This window comes from Ramularia collo-cygni (assembly GCF_900074925.1).
Source record: "Ramularia collo-cygni strain URUG2 genome assembly, contig: RCC_scaffold11, whole genome shotgun sequence".
NCBI classification, from domain to species: domain Eukaryota; kingdom Fungi; phylum Ascomycota; class Dothideomycetes; order Mycosphaerellales; family Mycosphaerellaceae; genus Ramularia; species Ramularia collo-cygni.
In genome coordinates this window covers 1,137,101-1,158,559 of record NW_019716265.1, presented here as the reverse complement: position 1 = coordinate 1,158,559, position 21,459 = coordinate 1,137,101, and the positions used below count along the sequence as shown (strand labels likewise).

At 49.6% G+C, this 21,459-nt stretch overlaps 6 protein-coding genes; 3 read left to right on the top strand and 3 right to left on the bottom strand.

Annotated features, from left to right (window-relative positions):
• Positions 1–1,314: 1,314 nt before the first annotated feature.
• Positions 1,315–9,460, bottom strand: RCC_07520 (related to 6-methylsalicylic acid synthase; the record flags this gene model as incomplete). XM_023772776.1 has 21 exons in its annotated part: positions 1,315–2,163; positions 2,231–2,539; positions 2,588–2,759; positions 2,812–4,191; positions 4,260–4,498; positions 4,552–5,435; positions 5,484–5,799; positions 5,854–6,516; positions 6,568–7,016; positions 7,072–7,194; positions 7,242–7,266; positions 7,320–7,667; positions 7,738–7,844; positions 7,896–8,019; positions 8,073–8,263; positions 8,315–8,515; positions 8,571–8,690; positions 8,752–8,776; positions 8,830–8,939; positions 8,990–9,190; positions 9,262–9,460. 21 exons carry the CDS (start codon positions 9,458–9,460, stop codon positions 1,315–1,317), a joined length of 7,035 nt encoding a protein of 2,344 aa, XP_023628544.1.
• A 1,435-nt stretch (positions 9,461–10,895) lies between these two features.
• Positions 10,896–11,267, top strand: RCC_07519 (uncharacterized protein; the record flags this gene model as incomplete). XM_023772775.1 has 2 exons in its annotated part: positions 10,896–10,908; positions 11,056–11,267. The coding sequence occupies 2 exons, from the start codon at positions 10,896–10,898 to the stop codon at positions 11,265–11,267; spliced, it is 225 nt and encodes a 74-aa protein (XP_023628543.1).
• A 736-nt stretch (positions 11,268–12,003) lies between these two features.
• Positions 12,004–12,967, top strand: RCC_07518 (related to DltD N-terminal domain protein; the record flags this gene model as incomplete). XM_023772774.1 has 2 exons in its annotated part: positions 12,004–12,111; positions 12,170–12,967. The coding sequence occupies 2 exons, from the start codon at positions 12,004–12,006 to the stop codon at positions 12,965–12,967; spliced, it is 906 nt and encodes a 301-aa protein (XP_023628542.1).
• Positions 12,968–13,548: 581 nt separating this feature from the next.
• RCC_07517 (uncharacterized protein) lies at positions 13,549–14,385 on the bottom strand (the record flags this gene model as incomplete). XM_023772773.1 has 2 exons in its annotated part: positions 13,549–14,264; positions 14,319–14,385. The coding sequence occupies 2 exons, from the start codon at positions 14,383–14,385 to the stop codon at positions 13,549–13,551; spliced, it is 783 nt and encodes a 260-aa protein (XP_023628541.1).
• A 792-nt stretch (positions 14,386–15,177) lies between these two features.
• On the top strand, positions 15,178–16,681 carry RCC_07516 (related to cytochrome P450; the record flags this gene model as incomplete). XM_023772772.1 has 7 exons in its annotated part: positions 15,178–15,241; positions 15,295–15,623; positions 15,678–16,070; positions 16,133–16,176; positions 16,233–16,289; positions 16,347–16,417; positions 16,482–16,681. The coding sequence occupies 7 exons, from the start codon at positions 15,178–15,180 to the stop codon at positions 16,679–16,681; spliced, it is 1,158 nt and encodes a 385-aa protein (XP_023628540.1).
• Positions 16,682–19,994: 3,313 nt separating this feature from the next.
• RCC_07515 (uncharacterized protein) lies at positions 19,995–20,840 on the bottom strand (the record flags this gene model as incomplete). XM_023772771.1 has 2 exons in its annotated part: positions 19,995–20,386; positions 20,450–20,840. 2 exons carry the CDS (start codon positions 20,838–20,840, stop codon positions 19,995–19,997), a joined length of 783 nt encoding a protein of 260 aa, XP_023628539.1.
• Between the last annotated feature and the right edge of the window lie 619 nt (positions 20,841–21,459).

Sequence of the window (21,459 nt, the reverse complement as noted above, 5' to 3'; positions counted from 1 at the left end):
TTATCATTTGAGGTATCCTTGTGAGTGCAGTATCTCGATAGGCTATTAGATCCAAGGAACTGTAGATAGAGTCGAATATGCGAGTATACAGAAATCAGAAATAAAGAATCAGCACGTTGGAGACCAGGTGGAGAGAAAGCCTTTCGCAATATTGTATTGGTACATTTTGCAAAGCGCCAAATACCCGAGAAGTGGCGCTGATGTGTGCATAAGAATTGTGAGCTCTCCAGGTACAAGTCCGCCACAAATTACCGGAATGGGGAATTTCATGAGATTCACTTCTCGGCTAAAACTTTAATCAGCTAACCATCTTCTTGTTCTGCAATTGTTAGCGATATGAGCAGCGAAGCGGGAATCCAGAAAATCGAATCGCTTTATAAGGATATCTTCTTGTTTTGAAATTGCTACCGACATGACCAGCCAAGCGGGAATGCAGAAAATATAATCGCTGAATAATAATATGATCGCTCTGTGCCAGTATGCCTCGTCGAAGTTTGCGGATCGCTGCAAGCCTCGGATTTGCCGCTTACCTTCCTCTTTTATGGCGACGACTACAAACGTCCAAAAGGATCTTTAATACGTCATTAATGTCATCACAGAGACTCTTCGTCTTGATGGTACTATCGACCATGCTTCACGAGACGTTCTCGTCGATAAAGCACTCCCTCGCGACGGTGAGCCGCCCCTCTTCGTCCCCCAAGGTCTCTCGACTGTTCTGCACATGCGCGTCATCTAACATCATCCTCTGTAGTGAGTCGGGCACAAACATCGATTTCATCCAGAGCATTGGCTAGGGAAATTGACGTCTACGTAGCGCTGTGCTGGGGGCGACCTGCCGCTTTTGGGTGACCCAAGAGTTTGTCCAGGCGGCCAATGGCGCTTGCACAGCAGTCTTGAGAAATCGAAAATTGTGATGCGAAGGATAGAATGCCAGAGGAGCATCGGAATCTCATGAGCATACGGGATGGTGCTCAGGTCAAGTTAATTGTGTAGTCTTTCACCGGCGGAAACTGTTCGTTATATCTCAGTCGACTCACTGAATCACTTATCTCCACTGCAGTCAGTAAGAAGTCTGCGGTTGGCTTCTTAGTCTTCTGGAGGTTAAGGGCAACTCGCTGCGTGTCTGTAGAATTAAGACATTTGCAGAGTTCTCGCATGAGCATATCAGATAGTAGTACAGGGAGAATTTCTGCAAAAATGTGCGTGATGTTATTTATGCGATCTATCAAATTGCTCCTTGATCAATCAAAAATCCAATGCGTCCAACAAAACTCCCGTCCCCAAATACATCACATTTCTGAAATCTTCCGCAAACTATGCTACCTGTATCTTAGAAACAACCTTCTCACACAATGTAATCAGGGATGTCGCATTGGTGATATCCAACGTGGTGAGATCTGCAGACAAATCCTTCCGAATCCAGTTGCGAAGCTCGACAGCCGCAAGAGAATCCAGACCATAACTGTTCAACTGCTTAGCAGGCTCCATAGGCTCCGGCAAGCGTAGAATTTTTTGGAATTGTCTGTTCACAACCTCAATGCACAGATCCAGAATCTGGCTATCGATGGCCTCGGTGGCTGGTGAGCGAGCAAGGAGGAGCAGTGTCGCGAGTTCCTTGTCTACTCCATCACCGGCGGACGAATCGTCGCTTTGGTTGCCGAAGTACAGACCGCCAAATCGAGCGTCATTGGCGAGCAAAGGCGAGTCGCCTCCAAGTGGTACGGCAATACCGGTGATCAATTGAGCCTCGTCTGCTCCGGCAGKACAGGTCTTGTCCATTTGCTGGAGAATCGATTGCTCGGTGATCTCGAGCAGCAAAGGCTCGTTGATTGGAGTCCAGGTCGTAGGATCGAAGATCTGGAGGAGGTCTGTGTTGCGGCTCACGTATCCAACATCCTCTACAGCACCCAGGTCGACGGAGTTTGCACGCAGGCCGAGTGCTTGACGACGGTAAGACGCAAAGGCATCCAGGAAGGCGTTTGCTGCTGCGTATTGTGCTTGACCTCTCTGGCCCACGACTCCAGAAATACTGGAGAGCATGGTGAAGAAGTCCAAGTCCAGGTTATGCTCAAGAGCAACATTGTGCAGATTCCAAGTTCCTGTTACCTTTGGTGTCGCACCGATATGGAACTCGTCGATGGTCATGGATGTGAATATCTTGTCCTGTGGTGGAAGATAAAGTCAGCCTTTTCATGTCACATTGGAAAAAGATAGTAGTTAGTGAACTCACCCGCAAGACCATAGCACCTTGAATAACACCTCCAATCGGACGAACAGCCTTGGAGAAGGCGTTCTGGACGTCTTGAAGTCGAGAAACATCTCCAACCATGAGCTGTAGCTCTGCACCTTCAGACTCTACACTCCTGATTGTAGCTTGAGACACATCGTCAGCATAGCCACTGCGAGCCATGGCCATGATGTGCTTCGCTCCTCGTCGGGCAAGCTGGATCGCAAGACTTCCACAGAGTCCCTTCAAGCCGCCTACAATGAGGTACGACTTGTTGGGGTTTAAGCGGAGCTCTCGAGCCATTGGGCGGGCCTGCAAATGTTAGCGGTGAGGTTCACCTGGATTTGACACAAATCTTACCTTGACAACGATTTCCTCTTGCGGCTGCTTGGAGATGACAATCTTTCCAATGTGATTCGCTCCTCTCATGTATCGGAATGCCTCTGGGATCTGATCCCAAGCAAATGTCTTGATGGGGTTGATTGGCAAGAGGATCTTGTGCTCCATGAGCGGCATCAACCGGTTGAACAGACTATTGCACACCGTTAGTTTCAGTCTTCAGAGTTGCAATCGTTTTGACTTACCTGGCAATAAGCTCATCGGTGATTTCCTTGTGTGCCATGTCAAGACAGCGGTAAGAGACGTTGCGTCCAAAGATTCCCATAGAGAGGAAGTTCCTGTCCAGCATGTCCTTCTTTCCGAGTTCCACAAATGTACCGCCTTCACGGATACACCTCCAGGACTCATCAAGAAGCTCTCCAGTGAGCGAGTTGATGATGCAGTCGACACCCTCGTTGTTTGTGACGTTCATGAGTTGCTCCGCAAATTCAGTGGTTCGCGAGTTGAAGATGTTCGATGCCGGAATACCAAACTCCTCTCGGAGAAGCTTCCTCTTCTCTTCGCTACCCGCTGTGGCGAACACTTCGGCCCCAATGTGCTGGCTGAGCCTGATGGAAGCAATTCCAAGACCGCCAGTGGCTGAATGGATCAGGACACGCTGTCCAGCCTTGAGGCCTCCAAGGTCGTACAAGCTGTACATGGCACACAAGTAAACACTTGCAATGGTGGCGGCCTCTGCGAATGACATCCAGTCCGGAATGCGATAGACACGCTCCGTCGTCGCAATGATGCGGTTAGCGAAGGTTCCTTTCTCGAAGACAATCACTCGGTCGCCGACTTTGTAGTTGGTCTCTCCAGGACGAACCACGACTCCAGCACCCTCAAGACCAAGCAAGTGCTCGTTCTCTGGCACAATACCCATCGAGATGGCCAAGTCTTTGAAGTTGAGTCCTGCAGCCTCGAGCTGTACCTCCACTCTGTTCGGTCCGAGTGGAAGCTCGCCAATATCGTTGAATTGCAAGCTGTCCAGTGTTCCGATACGCTCGGAGATCAACCTCACCGTGGAGGTTTGGTCGTGAAGCTTGAGTTCCTCGAGCTCTCTTCCGTTGATGCGCTCATGTGTCATCTGGTTGACAACCGTGTTTGGCAACACCCTGCTGATGTAGACGATTCCCTCACGTTCGACAAATTCGTGGTCGGTCGAATCTCCCTTCCGCTGGACATGGTCGAGGATTGTGCTGATAGTGGATACCGTGTGCTTTCCATCCCGACTTTGCATATCGAGCGTAGTGATAGCGACCGATGGGTCCTCTGCGCGCACTGTACGACACATACCGTGGATCATCGCGTTTTCTGGCTTCGTCACTTCCATCTGGGAACCTTCTGTGACCCAAAGTTTTGGGCGAGTACTAGTGAGAAGCTTCTGGAGCGTCTCCCACTGGGCGCTGGACGTCGTTGAGATGATTGGCTTGGTGAGTTCGTCGAGGATCAAAAGTGGTCCCTTGGACTCTGGGATTCCATTCTCAARTGAGAACATGGACACCGACCAACCGTGRGCCTCAAGACCATCAACGATGGCCTTGGTCTCGGGGCCTGGCTCGTGGAAGTATCCAATTTCGATGTACCTGTTTCGGTCAAGTCAGCATGGAACAGCAAGCGGGCTAGTAGATGGCTGTGACGATTCGATACATACCGAGAATCTGTTGCGACTTCAGCACCAGAGGTAGCAAGATAGGCTTTCTGGGTGGAGTTTCCAAGGTCGATCGCCATAACTTGGCTGGACGAGAATCCTGCCTGCTCCAGAGATTGGACCACAGAGAAAGAAGGGTCAACATCAGCCGAAGACTCTTCAACGACCAAAAGCTTGCCACCGCTGGCCAACGCAGCCTGGATTGCGGCGGCTGTCTCTCGGGGGACCTGTTCAAAGCCGTTCTGCAAAGTATTAGTGAGACACCACAGGAATGGCGAGACTATGAAGAACTTACGACTCGCAGTATGACTAGATCGAAGACCTTGTCGTCCGTGGTAATCTGGGCCGGGTTGAAGAATTCAAAGGCCGCCCCGGATTGACCAGCGTATCGCTCCTGGGTCGAGACGAGTGCCTTGGCGTCGGATGAGAAGAAGACAAATTTGCGACAGCACTGGCGAACTCCGGTAGTTCCATCTAACCAGGTACTGCTGGACGTATCTGGTAKAAGACAGATCTCGGCGATCTTCGATGAAGGTCTTTTGTGAGCGAGGAGATCAAGGATCTGATCAACTTTGGGACCCGAGCTGTTGTCAAGCACTTTGCTAAACATATCCTGAGACAGGAACTCGACATCCGGTGTCCATTGGAGTCGAGTGTACTTGTGGTTGATGCTCTGGTCCATGTCGAGCTTGTGGAACCGCAGGCCCTTCACGCGGAACAACATGGCTCCTGAATCCGGCTCATAGATAGTTGCATGGCCCATGTAGTTCTTTGTCTGATCTTTTCGTCCGAGGCCGACGTACTCCGCGGATGCTATCGATATAGCTTCGCCAGTCAAAGCATCTGCTGCAGGGGAGCACACAATCAGATCGTCGATGATCGCTGGGATCAAGACTGCATTGACGGAGCTTCTGTTGCCGTTCCAAAGAGCCGGAGCACAAGTTTGGAGACAACCGTCAATTGATGCAGGGTGCATCGGGTATGGGGATTGCCTGTATGCGCTTTCTGGCTCACTCAGATCGACGATGGATCGACTGCTTCGTTGACCAGATGTGCACTCAATTCGAAGATGCTTCTGGAAAGCTCGGCCGAAACCATAGCCAACCTCGTTGAGAGCCTTGTACCAAACATCTCCGCGCGACGTGTGTCTCAGGGGAGCAAGTTCCGCGGCGGTGGCAGCTAAGTAAAGTCAGCAATAGAACCTCAGATTGTTCACCCGGTACTTACAGCTATTGGGAATTTGCTCGGTGCGAATCAAACCACGACAGTGCTCGCTCCAAACTTCTCCCGACTTGGAGAGAACCTTGAATTCATACCAAGGGTTGCCAGTACCGGGTACTTTTGTCATGCTTGTCATGATGGTTGAAGCCTTACCCTCCTCGAGCACCAAGGCACGGGGGAATGTGCTGTCTCGAAGACGGTAACGAGGGCTTTGTGGCTTCGGAGCTTGCTGTTCAGCCGCCTGTGCCTCTGTTATCTGTCGCACACCTTCAATGGCCATGGCGATGTAACCAGCGGCGGGGAACACGATATCGGGACCCATCTAGTGTGCATATTAGTAAAAGAAGACAATCAACCTCACATGCCGTTGACTTACCTTGTGGTCACGGAGCCATGGTAGATCGTCCACCGCCAACATGTTCCTCCAGCTGGGCGAATGGTATGAGGCACCCAGGATCTTGCTCCCAAGCAAGTCATGGCGAGGGAACATCCGATATCTCCAATCACGACTGGCGTCGCTTTCATACCAGTACTTGGTTGAGTGGTTCCAAGCGTAATTAGGAAGGTCCACGATGGTTGCTGGCGGTGTTGAGCTGTCGGTAGGACTGTTGACCTTGGCAAGATTGATAGGCGCTMCCGCGACAAAGAGGCGACCTGCAACCTCGAAGATTGCATTGATGGCATCTTGACCGCGGGTCAGGGCTGCGGAGTATTCTACCTTGGCGCCTCCGTCTGCGATGCTTTTCTTGATCTGTGCGATGGGGCCCGCTAGGGCTCCACTTGGTCCGATTTCGATGAGATAGTTGCATCCGGTTTTACCAGAGATCATCTCATGGAGAGCTGGGTGGAAGCGGACGGGAGAAACCATGTTGGTCTTCCAGTATTGCGCGCCTGCTTTGGCTTGTTCATACTTCTTGCCCACGACCGAAGAGTACCAGGTGATGTCTTTGGCTGCAGGATCAGAGGCTCCGTCGAGGTTCTGGTCGAGCATGGTCTCGTACACGTCTCCAATCTTGTTCATGAAGGTCGAATGGTATGCCTTTTCAAGATCAGCAAATCACTCCTCATTGGGTAGTGCAGGTTGACTTACGAGGTTTACTTGAAGCATCCTAGCAAAGTGGCCGTCCTCGACGAGGGCATCCTTCACTTTTTCGAGAGCCGATATCTTGCCAGACATGGTGACACTTTCCGGACTGTTGTAGCAAGCGATTTGAACGTCGCCGTTGTAAGACTCGAGATACTTTGCCGCAACGTCAGATCCAATTCCAGCTGCCAGCATGCCAACATCGGCATTATCAGTATCATCCTTGAGCGCTGCTTGTCCGCGGTAGTAAGCAGTCTTGATAGCATCTGCTTCGCTCAAGTATCCGGCAACATAGGCTGCGGCAATCTCTCCAGAAGAGTGACCAACGACTGCCTGAGGCGATACACCCCAGTTTCTCAAGACCTGAACAACGGCGAGTTGCAGAGCAGTCACCAGTGGCTGAGAGAACTCTGGTTTGCGGAGCAATTGAGGGCTGCGAGCTTCGGTAAGTTCACCTGGAATTCGGATTAGTACCACAAGTATTTCGTAGCATAGTGTATCAGCATTTACCAAGCAGCGACCAGGATGGTGGGTTCGGGGTGCTTTGGAGCACCCTGTCCAGGCGCTGGACTACCTCGCGGGCCTCCGGGAATGTTTGCAACAGCTGTTTTCCCATCTGTGACCATTGAGCACCTGAATGGATTAGTACTGTCTCAGCCAAAAGTGACTCTCATTCTTACCTTGACCGGTGAAAACGAAGCCGATCTAGAATGTTGTTTAGCATATATCCCAACAGATGATCGAACAATCCAACTTACTCTGGGAGGCTCGTTTCCTGGCTTACCCGCAACTAGGTTGCCAGTTTCCAATCCTTCGCCGAGTGTCTTTGTCACCAAGAAGCCACGGTTGAATAGGCGACTTCTTCGCTCTGACAACGTGTATGCCAGATCTGTCAATTGTACTGAGACCTCTGGGTTCATGAGGTGACCCGACAACCCTGACACACTCGCGCGGAGCGAAGCCTCGTCGTTGGCTGAGAATACGAGCGTAAAGGGACGCTCAGATCCCTTGGGGGCGGCATCTTCGAAGAAGTCGTCGAAGTCTTCGCTGTTGCGGTAAGAAGATTTGTGCGTTGGGCGATCGAAAGCATCAACCACGACGTGTACCTGTAGAAAGCAATCACGCTTGTCAGCTCCTGTGCTCGGAAGCATTGCAAAGAATCAGCTCATTACGTACGTTGGACCCGCCGTAGCCAAAAGAATTGACACTGGCTCTCTTGATTGGGACAACAGGCCAAGGCGTGGAGTATCTGCTGGCTTTTACTTGCAAGGCCTCGAAATCAACTGCTCAAACATTAGTACCGCCATGAATCTTTAGAGTACGTTCTTTCATACTCTTCGGGCTAGGTGTGACGAAAGTAGGATTTCCGGGGATTATTTTGTGTTCAAGTGTGAGGACAGCCTTGAGGAGACCTGAGATTCCAGCAGCTGGTTCGGAATGACCAATGTTACTTTTGATCTGGAGTTTCCATCAGTACTTTAGCCAAGTAGAGTCAGTAGCACAAAACTCACCGATCCCACCCGCAGGGGTGTCTTGCGAGGACTGGCGCCGAAAACAGAGGCGGCGCCTTTGAGCTCGGTTGGATCACCAGCCTGCGTTCCCGTTCCATGGCATTCGAGATATGTGGTGTCCTCAAGATTCGTTATTCCGGCATGGCGGTATGCTGCTCGGATCGCCTCTGCCTGAGCTTCGCTGCTGGGGCCTGGAAAAGATGTTAATGACCCGTTTCAATCAAGCGCTTGTCAGTACTTACTTGCGATTCCTGGSGTCCGGCCATCACTGTTAGTTGCAGTTCCACGAATGACAGCTCTTATAGGATCTCCATCTCTAATCGCATCGTCCAATCGTTTCAACATTACCGAGTTAATTCCTTCACCTTTGATATATCCGTCCGCTTTGGCGTCCCAGGTATGGCACAAGCCAGACAATGAACTAGCACCCTTCATAGCACCAGCTATATCGTATTAGCAGACTGATCTGGAAGCATTGCTTCTCACCAGGTCACTCACTGTCCATAACGTGCTCAGGGCTGAGGTATATGTTTGCTCCTGCAACGATGGCACCGTTGATTTCTCGAGATTGGAGATAGCGGCAGGCAACATCCAATGAGACCAGACTGCCAGAGCAGGCTTCACGACGGTATCAATTAGTGATCTCGTACATATTCATGCTGCTGTCAATTCGACCTACCGGTGTCTATTGTCATCGATGGTCCCTGTGTACTGGTTAGCATCCAGCCCTCTCGAGTCGATACGTTGGATCACTAACCTTAATGTTGAAAAAGTGACTCAGTCGGTTGCTCAGAAGTGCTCTGCCAACACCAATTGTGACACCAGAGACACGGTCTTCTGGATCTCTTGACTGTATGTCGGCATAATCTGTAACCGTCAGTACCGTCGACAGTGACAGTATGCGAAATTTCACGTACCGACAGCATATGATCCAACGAAACAACCGACTGGAGCACCGTCTAGAGCTTCCAGAGGAATTCCTGCATTTTCAAGACACTCGTATACTACCTCCAGTAGCTGGCGTTGTTGAGGGTCCATTGCAGCGGCATCGGCGGGAGAGACCGAGAAAAATGCTGCATCGAAATCTTTGGGATCCACGTTTTCCAAAAACATTCCTCCTGTATATTTATCAGCGTTACGCCCGTATGCTATATCATCCTCTAATAGAGATTCAGGGAAGAGTCCTCACCTGGTGATCGCATGGTCTTTGGCTTTAGGGAGCCATCATAGTGGGTCTTGAAGTCGAATCGTGATAATGGTGGCTCATTCTCTGCACATCTTCCTTCTTCAAGGAGTTTCCAAAGAGCGTGTGGAGAGTTACTGTTGCCGGGAAGGCGACATGCCATGCCCACCACCGCAATGGGGTCCTGTAGGTAGTTGTCGGTCATATTCGTGGATTTTTCAATTCAGTGAGAGTCGTCAGAAGATGCAATATAGGCGATAGAAAGTTTCTTGCTTGGGTTAAAGAGGGTCGATGGGGTTTGTTGTGTTTACAAAAGTGAGTTTCTTGCTTTTTCCTTCGGCGAGAGGAGCGAGGCAGTATATACTCTCAGTTCGGAGCCGCAATGCCAATACTGCTTCCAATGCGCCGTTCTGGTCCAGTTGAGCGGAGGATAGTAGATCTGAATGACGAGTTCTGGTGTCCACTGTGCAGTAGCAGATCACGATTTCAATATGCTGCATCTCGATCTGGTTGAGGCACTAGGCCTCGTCACTTCCAAGACTGTTTCATAGCGTGAAAGCTGGTAGTAGTCACCGAATCGGCGAGTTGTAGTCGGCCTTGGACTAGTGCAGAGACACGATACGGAGATCATGCAGTAGGCGTGCAGATTGATGCAGAAGGTAAGCTCTAGGAAAGGCGCTTGATTAGGGGGGCTGGGGTGGGATCACGGCAGTTAGTTGGCTAGGAATCGAGTGACGGCGTCAATGCTATTGGATTGAAGTCCGACCCATGTTGTGGTCGGATTTTGGCGCCCAGTCTAGCTTCGATAAGCATTGCAAAGCGACGCAATGAAGGCCACGTGCTCGGTACTAGAATTGACCATTTAGCAATGCCAGTGAGGTGCCCATCGAGTCGGTGATACTTACTCGATTCGCCAGATATGTCTAGCCACAGACTTCAGATTGTCTGACAACTGACATCACAGCAGATCCAATGTCAGATCCGGATGATAAAGCGTCTCGCTACGCACCTCACGCAGCGGTCGTTATAACCCGAAACGTCTAGATGGCAGACAAGCCAAGTAGACGCCAGCTACCTCGCGATCGGCTTTCGGGACTCCATTCATCGTGTTCAACGGTTCTTTCGCGAATGAAACTAGTCCCACATTGTTCTGTGGAAAAGGAGTCATAGGATTTTCAGTGGAAGCGAGATGCCTTATACGCTCAATTGTCGCATGCACACCGCTCTCCCCCTCGACTCGGGCTTTGGTATTCACAACCTTCGTTGCTCGCCCCGGTTTGTCACCTTAATGAACTCCTCCCGTCGTAAACTTCGGCTCTCGCTTGCTGTAGATCTAGTGTGGCGGCTATAGCAAAACACAGACCACTTAGTCCCATAAAAATTGGTTGACAACAGTTAGACGTATCACACTATGCTGTCCCCAGAATTTTAGTCGCAGCWCGTCAGACGCTATTAGACCATCATTCAACCACGAGGTTGTCGTTGTAAGAAGAGTGCGGCTAAACAGATCTACCAATTTCTAAACATCTCACGTACGTCAGCGCTGGATCTTCAATCAAATAATCATCAATTCAATCATCAATTCTAGCCCAAATCAGGAATGGTGAAGTTTGTGTGTAGCCCTAATGTAGAAAGCCCTAATGTGGCAATGCAGTACGTACCCTATGCACCCGRCAAAATACCCCCTATGACCTGATACACTGTCTTCATGCCTGCAAACGGTAGCGACCGTTGGCTACCATTCTACTCTTGATGGAGCTCGCCAATAATTGCCTTGGAACTATGTGGAACCCGTGGAAGCGAGGGAGCTTGACACTCGTATGCATTTGCACATCATCCACGAAGACGCTGTGGAACGTGATGTTGGCGCTTGCCAAGCCACCAGGCTGCATGAGGCTATCATCGTTGATCCCAGATCCCTGGGGATGCGCATTGATCAGGAGACCTTGTCGGACAATTCCATTGATAACAGAGGGCTCGCCGGCCCATTGAACATCTTGTCGGACAATTGAATTCCAGAAGACCTCGCCCTACCTACGATTTGTGATTGGTCCAACTCCATCCAGGACCGATCCGTACCGGCCGGGCCGGCACAAGAGGACTCTTGATACAGCGTCTTGTCGCACCGGAGTGGTAAAATGCTAGAAGACGGCAGCTAATAAACCTGGTTCCTACTGCTTCCGAGTATTGCTATTGGCGACATACCCTGTTCGAGGCTGCTAGGATTATAGCGTTTTACCACTCCGATGATGCGACAAGACGCTGTACACATGTCCATCGCTAGGCCACTCTCCAAATTTGTCGCCGCAAGATGCATCCAACGACGATGTATCTTCGCTATAGTCGTTGATTCTCAGGGCGAGATGAAGGAGCAAACTCAATGTTTTGACCATGATTTTGGTCCAGCGGGTCTTTGCACCGGAGGTCGTTCATACCCACAGGGATCTCTCAAGCATCCTAGCGCTGGCGCGTTGACAGCAATCCTGGTCCGCAGTTTACAATGTCCGGACTGTACCTAATGACACGAAGTACGAGAGATCGAGCAGTCGAGTGGAAAGAGATTGAAAAGAAATGGAACTTATCGATGCGTGGCGTTCTAGCGTCTTGTAGGCCAAATCCACTGGATGTCCACAGCAGGGTATTGTACGATCTTGAAGTCTCAAAAAGGGCTATGTCCCATGGTAGGCAGGATTGGAGAACATTGAAAAGACATACGTTCTGATTCTCCTAATCACCGTCCAAAGCAAAATGTMGACGAAACAAGATGTCGAATTCAAAACGGTCGATGGCCTCACACTTCGTGGCCGACTATACGCAACTTCCTCTCGCGCACCAGCCGTGGTCATCACTCCCGGAGTAAGATGGATTGTAGTCTTGAAGGGCGGAGGCAATCTTGCTAACACTCTCCCCATAGTTCAATTGTGTCAAAGAGATGTTCGTGCCCGATGTGGCAGAGTTCTTCCACAATTCCGGATTCAATGCTTTGATCTACGATCCCCGCACACTAGGCGAAAGTGAAGGACTGCCACGAAACGACATTGACCCAATCAAACAGATGTCTGACTACTCAGACGCCCTGTCGTTCCTCGCAGCTCAGCCGTCGGTCGACTCGTCCAAGATGGCTTTCTGGGGCATGTCATTCTCTGCTACAGTGGCACTGTGCGCTGCGGCTCTCGACAATCGAGCAAAGTGTTGTGTTGCTATTTGCCCGCTACTGGGTTTCGAATACACTCCACAAAAGCTCCCCCAAGTTCTTGCCAAGAGTATGCAAGATCGCAGCTCTCAGACCGTCGGAGGCAATGCGCCTTCTTTTCTGCCAGTCTTGACAAACGAGGGGAAGAATCCAGCGGGGTTAGGCTTCCAGACCAGTGCCGACGAGCTGGACTACATGTTGAACGCAAAGTCACGGGGAGCCCCCAACTACGAGAACAGAACTACCCTCCAAACCTACTACAAGCTGGTTGTGTGGAAACCTCATGCTGTTATGAAGCATTTACACAATCCTTGCACATCTACCATGGTCATAATACCGGAGCTGGATACCATTTCACCGCCTGAGGGACAGCTTGCACTGTTTGAGACTTTCCCGGAGCCAAAGCAGAAGCATGTGGCGCCTGGAAAGGGTCACTTGAACGTACTGAGCGGCGAAGACTTTCCGATCTTGATGGGGATGCAAGTTCAGTGGCTCAAAGAATCCCTCGGCGTGGAGTAGAACTGTCTCGTCGATACCAGAGGTAACAAATTGGCGAAATATAGATCAAATCAGAATTAGAATAAGATTAGCGCAGAACAATCATGGAAAAGTTGTCGACCAAACCGATTTCATGACGCGAGTCATCAGGCCTGAAGACCGACCTAAACATGTGCAACCATACCAAAGCTCGGACTTTCCCAATTGACTGTTCATGGCGTCTTGTGATACCAGATTCATCATCCAATCCAGTATGAACATTATCCGGATCGTCTATTACAGGTGGCTTCTGGGCTTTGCGGCCGGCTCTCCAGCCTTTCGAAATCCAAGGAGAGGATGGATGTTGCTCAAATTCACAATGACGCTCTGTATTACACCTCTACTACTTCTAGCTGCGGATACGGGCACGAGATCCTCCGCTTTCTACCCCTGCCGTTAGCGAGGGCTAGAAGTACGATATCGAAGATTCTCCTGCCATTTTTTTTCATCCGACTCTCGAGCTCTAAACTGCCGGATCTACACACTAAATTTTGGATCGGTCTCGGGTAGCTTGAGTGGACGTTTATGGTCGACTCTGATTGCCTGTCTTTGTGCACTGCGCCCTAACACTGGCTTTCTATAGCCAAAGTCTCGATCAAATCACACAGCTCCTCTGAAAAGCTCTCAGGAATCTCATGCCCGCTCGGGTGGTACAACACCGTCTTCGACTGCTTCTTGCACAACTCGACCAAACCTTCGGAGTGTCTTCGCCATTCATCCTTTGATCCGATTACATGGCCTGTTTTGATGGAGATTCTGACAGAGTCGGCCGTGCTGTAGAACATCTGATAGAAGCGTTCGGCATCATCCGTCTGATGCAAGTTATGCTCGCCTCGTAAATAGCGAGGATCGGGCATAAGAAAAGATGGCACAGTATCGGGACATCCTGGTCGAACAGGCCATGTGATGCGTGGAGCTCCAAAGGCTTCCCTCGTGTCGAGGCCATTCGCCAGACTGTGTGAGAATGGAAGTGGCGAGCAGATGAAAATGGCAAATCCAAACGGAGGGGGAATTCCGTCCACTTCATGATGTAACAAGATGGAAGCCGCTACGGCGGAGCCTTGACTGAAGCCCATGACGCCGTGGAAAGGGCCATTTGTCTGGACAAAATCGAGTACTGTACGGTGTGCTTGTGCGACTTTCTCTGTCGTTGGTGTATCGTACCAGCAGCGGTAGGGACCTGAGAAGAGTGYCGCTGCTCCAGGGGCTGCCTCGCACGACAGAAGTCCATCTAGAAAAACGAGTTCATATTCCGCAGGTAACGCTTTTCTCAAGCTGGCTGACTTCAATATTAGCTGGTGGAGTCTTGCGAGTATGCAGTAGTATCACTGACCTGTTTGTTGGTTGAATATATCGGCATTAGTGCCCATTCCATGAAGACATAGAATCCGAATTGACATGATCTGGTTCAATAGTTTGGGTACAGCGATGACAGAGAGACCTTTGGATTGACACGTCTCGATGGCGAGCAGGCAAACCTTCGAGGCGCTTTGTCCTGTGACTTCGTTTCAATAGCTCCTCTAGCGGCGGAATGGGAATTACACACAATACTACGTCACATCGACGATGGATGGTTTACATCTCGATTCGACGTCGAAGAGAATTGCTAAGATCCTACCATGGTGCCTAGCATTCGGCGGATTTCAAACTGCATGGGTTCAAGACATGGGTTGGTCAACCACGGTGTCATTCACCCACGTCACCGTGGATATGAACTACTACGCCATGCCGTGCATCCGCAACGGAAATATAGTTCAATCCCCGAGAGATTCGTTGGTTTTTCGACACATTCCYACCCTCCTCGGATTATGATGCAGAACTTCACTTTGCTAGGGCTCACCGCTACAGCCAGCATTATTGTCCTGGTACTCTACAAACTTGCTGTGGTAATCTACAGACTTACCTTTCACCCACTCGCCAAATTCCCGGGGCCAAAGCTTACGGCTGCGACATATCTCGTTCAAACATACTACGATTTATTCAAAGGCGAAGGCGGTCAATTTCCATTCGTGTATCAGAAATGGCATGATCAATATGGCCCGATCATCCGAATCAACCCTGACGAGCTCCATATTCGAGATGCAACCTATCAYGAAACACTCTACTCACCTTCAAGGCCTGTACGCAGACCAAAAGCCTTGGGCGAGACTTTCGGGGTTCAATTAGCTGCTTTCGGATCTKCCGAGCATCATATGCATCGTCTCCGACGTGGAGCCCTAAATCCCTTCTTCTCGAAACGAAAAGTCGCCGAATATGGTACAGGGAGACCCCCTTTTTGATCACGTACAAGCTTGCTGACTGATTCACAGGCCCTGAGCTCCAAAGGAAGTTGGACAGAATCCTGAGCCGCTTGCTTGAAGAGTATCAGGGGACCGGGCGGGTGCTGAACCTGAACAAGATGTGGGGATGCTTCACAGCCGACTCCGTTGTAGGATTTGCCTTTGAACCCGATCAACAATACAACTTTATCGAGAGTGCCGACTTTGAATCGCGTCTACCGGAAGCAGTGGAAGCTCTTGTTGAACCGGTTCATTGGTTAATGCACATGCCCATCGTAGCCAAGCTGGCTATGGGCTTGCCAGATTGGTTAGTGAAAGCTATGGATGCGAACATGGGCTCCGTGTTGGACTTCAAGCAGGTAATGTTGACCAAAAAATACTTATCATGATACGTCGCTAACACCCACTCGTAGGATCTTGCGAACCAGATCTCACACGTTCTCGAAGCACAGAAAAAGGGTGAAAAAACAGGCAACACCGTTTTCAGCTCGCTCCTAGACCAAAACTTACCCGCACAAGAACTTACACTAGAACGACTGCAGCAGGAATCAATCAGCTTGATTAGTGCCGGGACTGAAACTATGGCGAGAGCTTTGACTCTGGCATGCTTTCATACCATCGCTGATCGAAAGATCCTACTCCGCTTAGTCGAAGAACTGACAGAAGCAATACCGGATCCACACAACATGCCTGATTGGGACTCTTTAACACGGTTACCATATCWATCTGCTTGTATCGAAGAAGCGTTGAGATTTGCCTATGGTGCATCACACCGAATTCAACGAGCATGGCCGCAGGGCACACTTGTGAGTAGATTCCGAACGTCAGCTCTAGAAATGATGGAATGATGGAACTCACCTTTTCATAGGAATACGGCAAATATGTCATACCAAAGGATACTATGATATCCATGTAAGTTGCATCTTCAACACTACCGCACGATGAATGGAGCGCTAATCTTGGCGAAGGGATAACTACGACATGTCTCACGACGAGACCATCTTTCCGGACTCGCACTCTTTCATGTCAGTATTTTGATATATTTTGACAGTTCTATAGAAGCTAATTGCATCTTCCGACAGTCCCGATAGATGGCTAAACAACCCGAAAGCCCCAGATGGCAAGCAGCTCAGCCGCTACATGGTTTCTTTTGGTAAGTTCTGTCCGACGAACTATCCCTACCGATCAGGAAGCTTACACTTTCGTCCTCACTCAAGGCAAAGGATCTCGTAGCTGCACAGGTATGCAACTCGCATATGCTGAGATGTACATCGCCGTGGCTAGTTTCTTCCGCTCTCCACTTGCGCTGAAAATGCGCCTGCACGACACGGACAAGTCGCAGCTTGCCTTTACCAGGGATCGTTTTGCGCCTAAGCCAGACATTGGTAAAGAGGGCGTGCGCGTTATCGTCGAATGAAGATGTTCGTCCTTGAGCGAAATGTTGCAGTTGGTGGACCTTGCTTCCATTCACCTCGGTTGCTCGGCCGAAAGTAAATCCGGCTTGGCCGATTTTGAATCCACCCAGGACTTAAGGGCTACCTCTAATAATGGCAGCTCCGTTGAGATATATGGCTATGTTTCACGATGACACCATGAACTACTGTCATGCCTGTGGAAAAGACACTAAATACCACTGCCATGGTTCAATTCGAGATACCAGTCGTCCGTATAGGGCTTGGTCCAAACGATATAATGCAGATGACCATCCTCAAAGAACATCTAGTCAACATGATATCCAATATTCATAACTCGAGTCTGGCTATACGGTCTGAAACAAGCCGCCGTGCAGCACTCAAGCAGGCTTTGAAGCCTCTGTCAAGAACAGTGGTGAATAATTCCTTCCTATCGCACAGTAGCAGTCTCTATGGCACGAATGATATCGCAAAGACCAGGATCACAGAACAATGTTAGTATCCTATCACTTTGATGGGTAGAGACCTAAGAAGCAGCTTAGCACCGAGGAAACTGCCCCGACTCTGCAGAATCTCACATTTGGCTCGTCATTTCCGTCAATCTCTTTCGGCTCATCACTATCATAATCTTTTTTACTTTCTTCAAGTCAGTATTGGTCTTTGCCGAGAGGTTCTTTAATCTAGCACTGTACCAACCCTGAGACTTTCTCATTCAAAGATGCCTACGATTTGAGGGCTTCCGGGCAAAATTTATTCCTTGCTATAATTACATCAACATAAAACTATCATTATGTCACGTCCATCTGCAGAGATTGCTGGCCATATTCACATACATGCATTCAACCAGCTCAAGTCATGGACCAACTCGAGAGCACTCTCCAGAGCCACGCTGTCCAATGCCAGAAACCTCACTTTGGAAGCTTTTGGTTGAGTCGTCAACGCTACAGGGTCTTCCTGCCCGGTCAGTGGATCGGCATTAAGCTTCCCATCAGCGATCATTTCGAAGCTATCTAAGAGCCTCGGGAAGATCAGGTACAGCTCCTGGTATGCTAGCATGTTACTGATGCATATGCAAGATCCTGAATCCAGCGAGAAAATGCTAAAGATCGGAGTCTTCTTCAAGCCATCGCTCAGGACGGAATTCTTTGGGGGTCATGCCATGCTTGGGGATCTGGAGGATAATCAGTACGGCGTGAGGTACATGAGTGAGGTGCAGGTTGGATCTCGACATACCATGGTTACAAGCCCACACGGTCAGGAAACTGATGCTACCCGCAGGAACTAACTTGCCCTCGTAAACGAAATCCTTGACAGTTCGGCGAAGAAGATCCAACCATGCCATGATGTAGTGGCGAAGGATTTCTTTGACAATTCCGGCGGCATATTCACAGCTCTCGTGATTATCAGCACCACATAGTGGCTCTGTCACTTTGTAATGCTGCTGTGTTGCTTTCCTGGCATCGACCTGGATGCTACCCTTCTCCCCAGAACTCTTCGATGGAGAGTCTTGTTTCCATAATCAGTTGTGGAAAGAGTGTCTGAGTATTAGGCTTCTCCAGCGCTGAAGCTGCGAATCTTCTCCGTTTCTTGAGAGAGTCATTGTATGGTGCAGTCCCAAGGACCGTCCCTGAAGTGTCCGAGACAATCTTGTGGAAAGTGTAGAAATTGAACTAGGCAATCTCCTGGTGCGGCCCCGTGGATTCTACCTCATCCCACGCGAGTTTCGATACAAAGTCTCTCTTCCCACGGGTCCAACACGAAACCACGCAATTAAGCTCCACAAAGGCCACTTTACGCTTCCGGAATTAGTTCTTACAATCTTACCAACGAGCGAGATTTCCAAATTTTTGTAGCAAGTTTCTAGCGGGCATCATCGTCATCACCAATAGCAACGATCTATACGATTCTCACAAAGTTCAATGGTAGAATCTTCGTAATAACACAGGATCATTCCCCTTTTGATGTGGGAGGTTGGCATGGACCGTACTAGTAGTAACCCCTGAAAACATGATCTTGGCCGCTTCGTCACAATAGGCAGCATCTCGTTCGATCATCCCGATCCTTTTATTTTCTCACTCCTTTCTACTCCTGGCTCTCCAATCGCCGAGATTGCGATCTTTGCACCTCGATGATAGTTATAGAGGGCATATGTCGACCTTGTTAGTTTCACCGTAATACCACGAGTGACATAAGAGGTTTGATTAAAGGGGAGAATGATGGGAAAGTCAATAGAGGTTTCCGGCTAGGAGGAATCAGTCTGCTTAATACCATGGTAGGACATAGTCCAGATGCGGCGTCGCTAGAAAGGGGGTAGCAGCGTGGTATTCAATCCAGTGAAGATTGGTGAAGGTAGCGTGTTCGAGAGCCATAGGATGATTGGAGTGAGTCCATGGGTGATGAAAGAGTGCGGAAAGAGGCAGAAGGATTATAATTCTCAACAACTTGGGCTGGTATCGAATCGCGGTTTGCGATGCCTATGGAAATGCATATCTCACAAGATGGACACTCCCAAGGATCTACTAACTTCTWAAAGAGGCACATCCTCCAAATTCCCCGTCTCTAAAAAGTCGTACAATGCATTATCGCTCCTCCCCTCAGCCCCGAAATCAAATCCAAGTGTAGTTAGTCAAAGAGGTAGCATTGTCAGATCCAGTAAAACCCATAAGCTTCTCCCGCAATTAGCGTTATTACTGCTAATTTCCAGCCCGCTAGAAGAAGGGAGATGTGCTTAGTGTAGTATAAACGTCGAGAGTTCCAGTTGTGTTTCCCAAAATTTCGACATGCTCGAMTCGCTTCCATAGCCTCGAGGCTGATTATTGCTACTTTACAACTATCTTTAATAAAGTCTATCCCRGTCTAGCAAGCCTTTTTTTCATGTCGTCCATAGAACATATTCCAGGAGCGAGGGCGTGGTGTCAGTACGACAATCGGCTAGTGATGAAATTAATTGATATAGTGGTAACTATGTAGTTGAGATGAAAGTGCGGAGGTCCGCGGAGGTGTTGCAACCCACTTGATAAAACCTATACGGGGCGTCGGGGAAGTATCGCTGTTGTCCTCTGTATCGTCCTCGATAATGATTTGAGCGCGACCTTGGAGACGAACATCTTCAGCAAATGATTCTAGCTCATTCTGCACGACCACCCGTAGGCGTTTCTGATATCCAGCCTCTGTGCTGGCCTGTCCGAAGAAAATGTCATTGTAAGTTCCATCCACAGCGGCCTTCATTAGCCGAGAGAAGCTCCAGCTGAGTTGTCGCAGGTAACGTCGTTGCTCAACTATGGTTCCACGTGGCTCGCCAAGATGTTTCAACCTATTCTATAGTCGCCAGAGTCTCGCTCTGTTCTCCCCTACTGAAACGACCCACTCTGCTTCCTTTCTCCTGAAATAATATAATACATCAATCCCGCTTCCATCCTCGATCGCTCTGCCCTTCGGCCTCTGGAATCTCCATTTCACATGCCTTTCTATATCCCACACATAGATTGTGTGTTCTTCTCCTTGAGCGAGAAGCTTTGTTCCACCATCAACCCATTTCAGCGTCTGTACACCTCCTCGTCGATTTACAAAAAAGTTCTCAGCAGGCTTCAGAGTGAAAATGACTTGTACATTAGAAGCCTGCGAGCCTGAGAGACAGGGATTCCACGCAAGTAGAGCACGACCATTCTGGAGAATGACTAAATCCCTCACAGGGTGTACTGCGAGGCAGCCTAGCCGTAGGATTAGCCAAGTATTGCTTATTAGACAGTACTAGCAGTTTAAATGGCACTCACGCATCCAGTCCAACTTGATTCCCTCCGGGGGTACAAAGACATGCCTTTGTTGGGCGGTCCCGATGTCATAAGTGCTCACTTTCGTAGGCGTAGCGCCAGTTAACAACACGTGTTTCCCATCTCCGAAGAAACCACCACACCAATTCTGCCCATTTGTCGGGCCAATGACATGTTTGCAATTGCCTGTCAAGGCGTTCCAGATGCGGTAAGTCCGGTCCCAACTAGCTGTTGCGATAGTCTCTTCGTCCACGGACCATTCTGCCCACATGATAGCGTCGGTATGTCCCCTCATACGGCAGAATTCCATGCCTGTAGTTATGTTCATAACAACCAGCTGCGGGAGCTGATCAGGCGGACGCATGCTCCTCTGGGTTGTTTCTGGATGGGCCATGTATAACACTTTGTTGTTACGATAGCACCCCACAGGAGAACTGAACGGCGGCAGCTTGCCGTCAACAGAGCGAGGGAAGCAAGACGTCCTGCTAGAGGCAATCTGACCATATTGATCGAAAGCCCACAAGGAAAGTTTCTCATCGTTCTGGATGCCACTTTCTGAGGCCAGGACATAAAAACTTCCCCTCCGCTGTTGCTAGCCGGTGTTTAACGAAGACAAGCCTCTGGATGTTGAACTCATGAGCAGATAGTTCCGCGCACATCTCTAGCATTTCGAGGTCATACAGCCTCAGGATGGCGTTGGTGGCAAGTGCCAAGTATCTTCCATCATCCGTAAGGGCCATAGCGGACTGTCGGACGATCCCCCTGACAGGATCGTTAGAAAGCAGATCGATGTGTTCGTCTTCCTCGTCCCAGAATCGAGGGCGGCCTGGATTTGTCGCCCATGTAGCGGCTTCTCCGTCAAGATTGAACTCCGTTTCAAGGTTGAGTTCAAGATCCCTCATCATTTGTACCGGGCTATAGATTGCCATGTCTGTAATTACGAGGGGTATCTTTCGGCAAGCAAGGAAGATGTTTATCGTAGCAAGGGCAGCATCGTGCTCAAAGATTCAGAT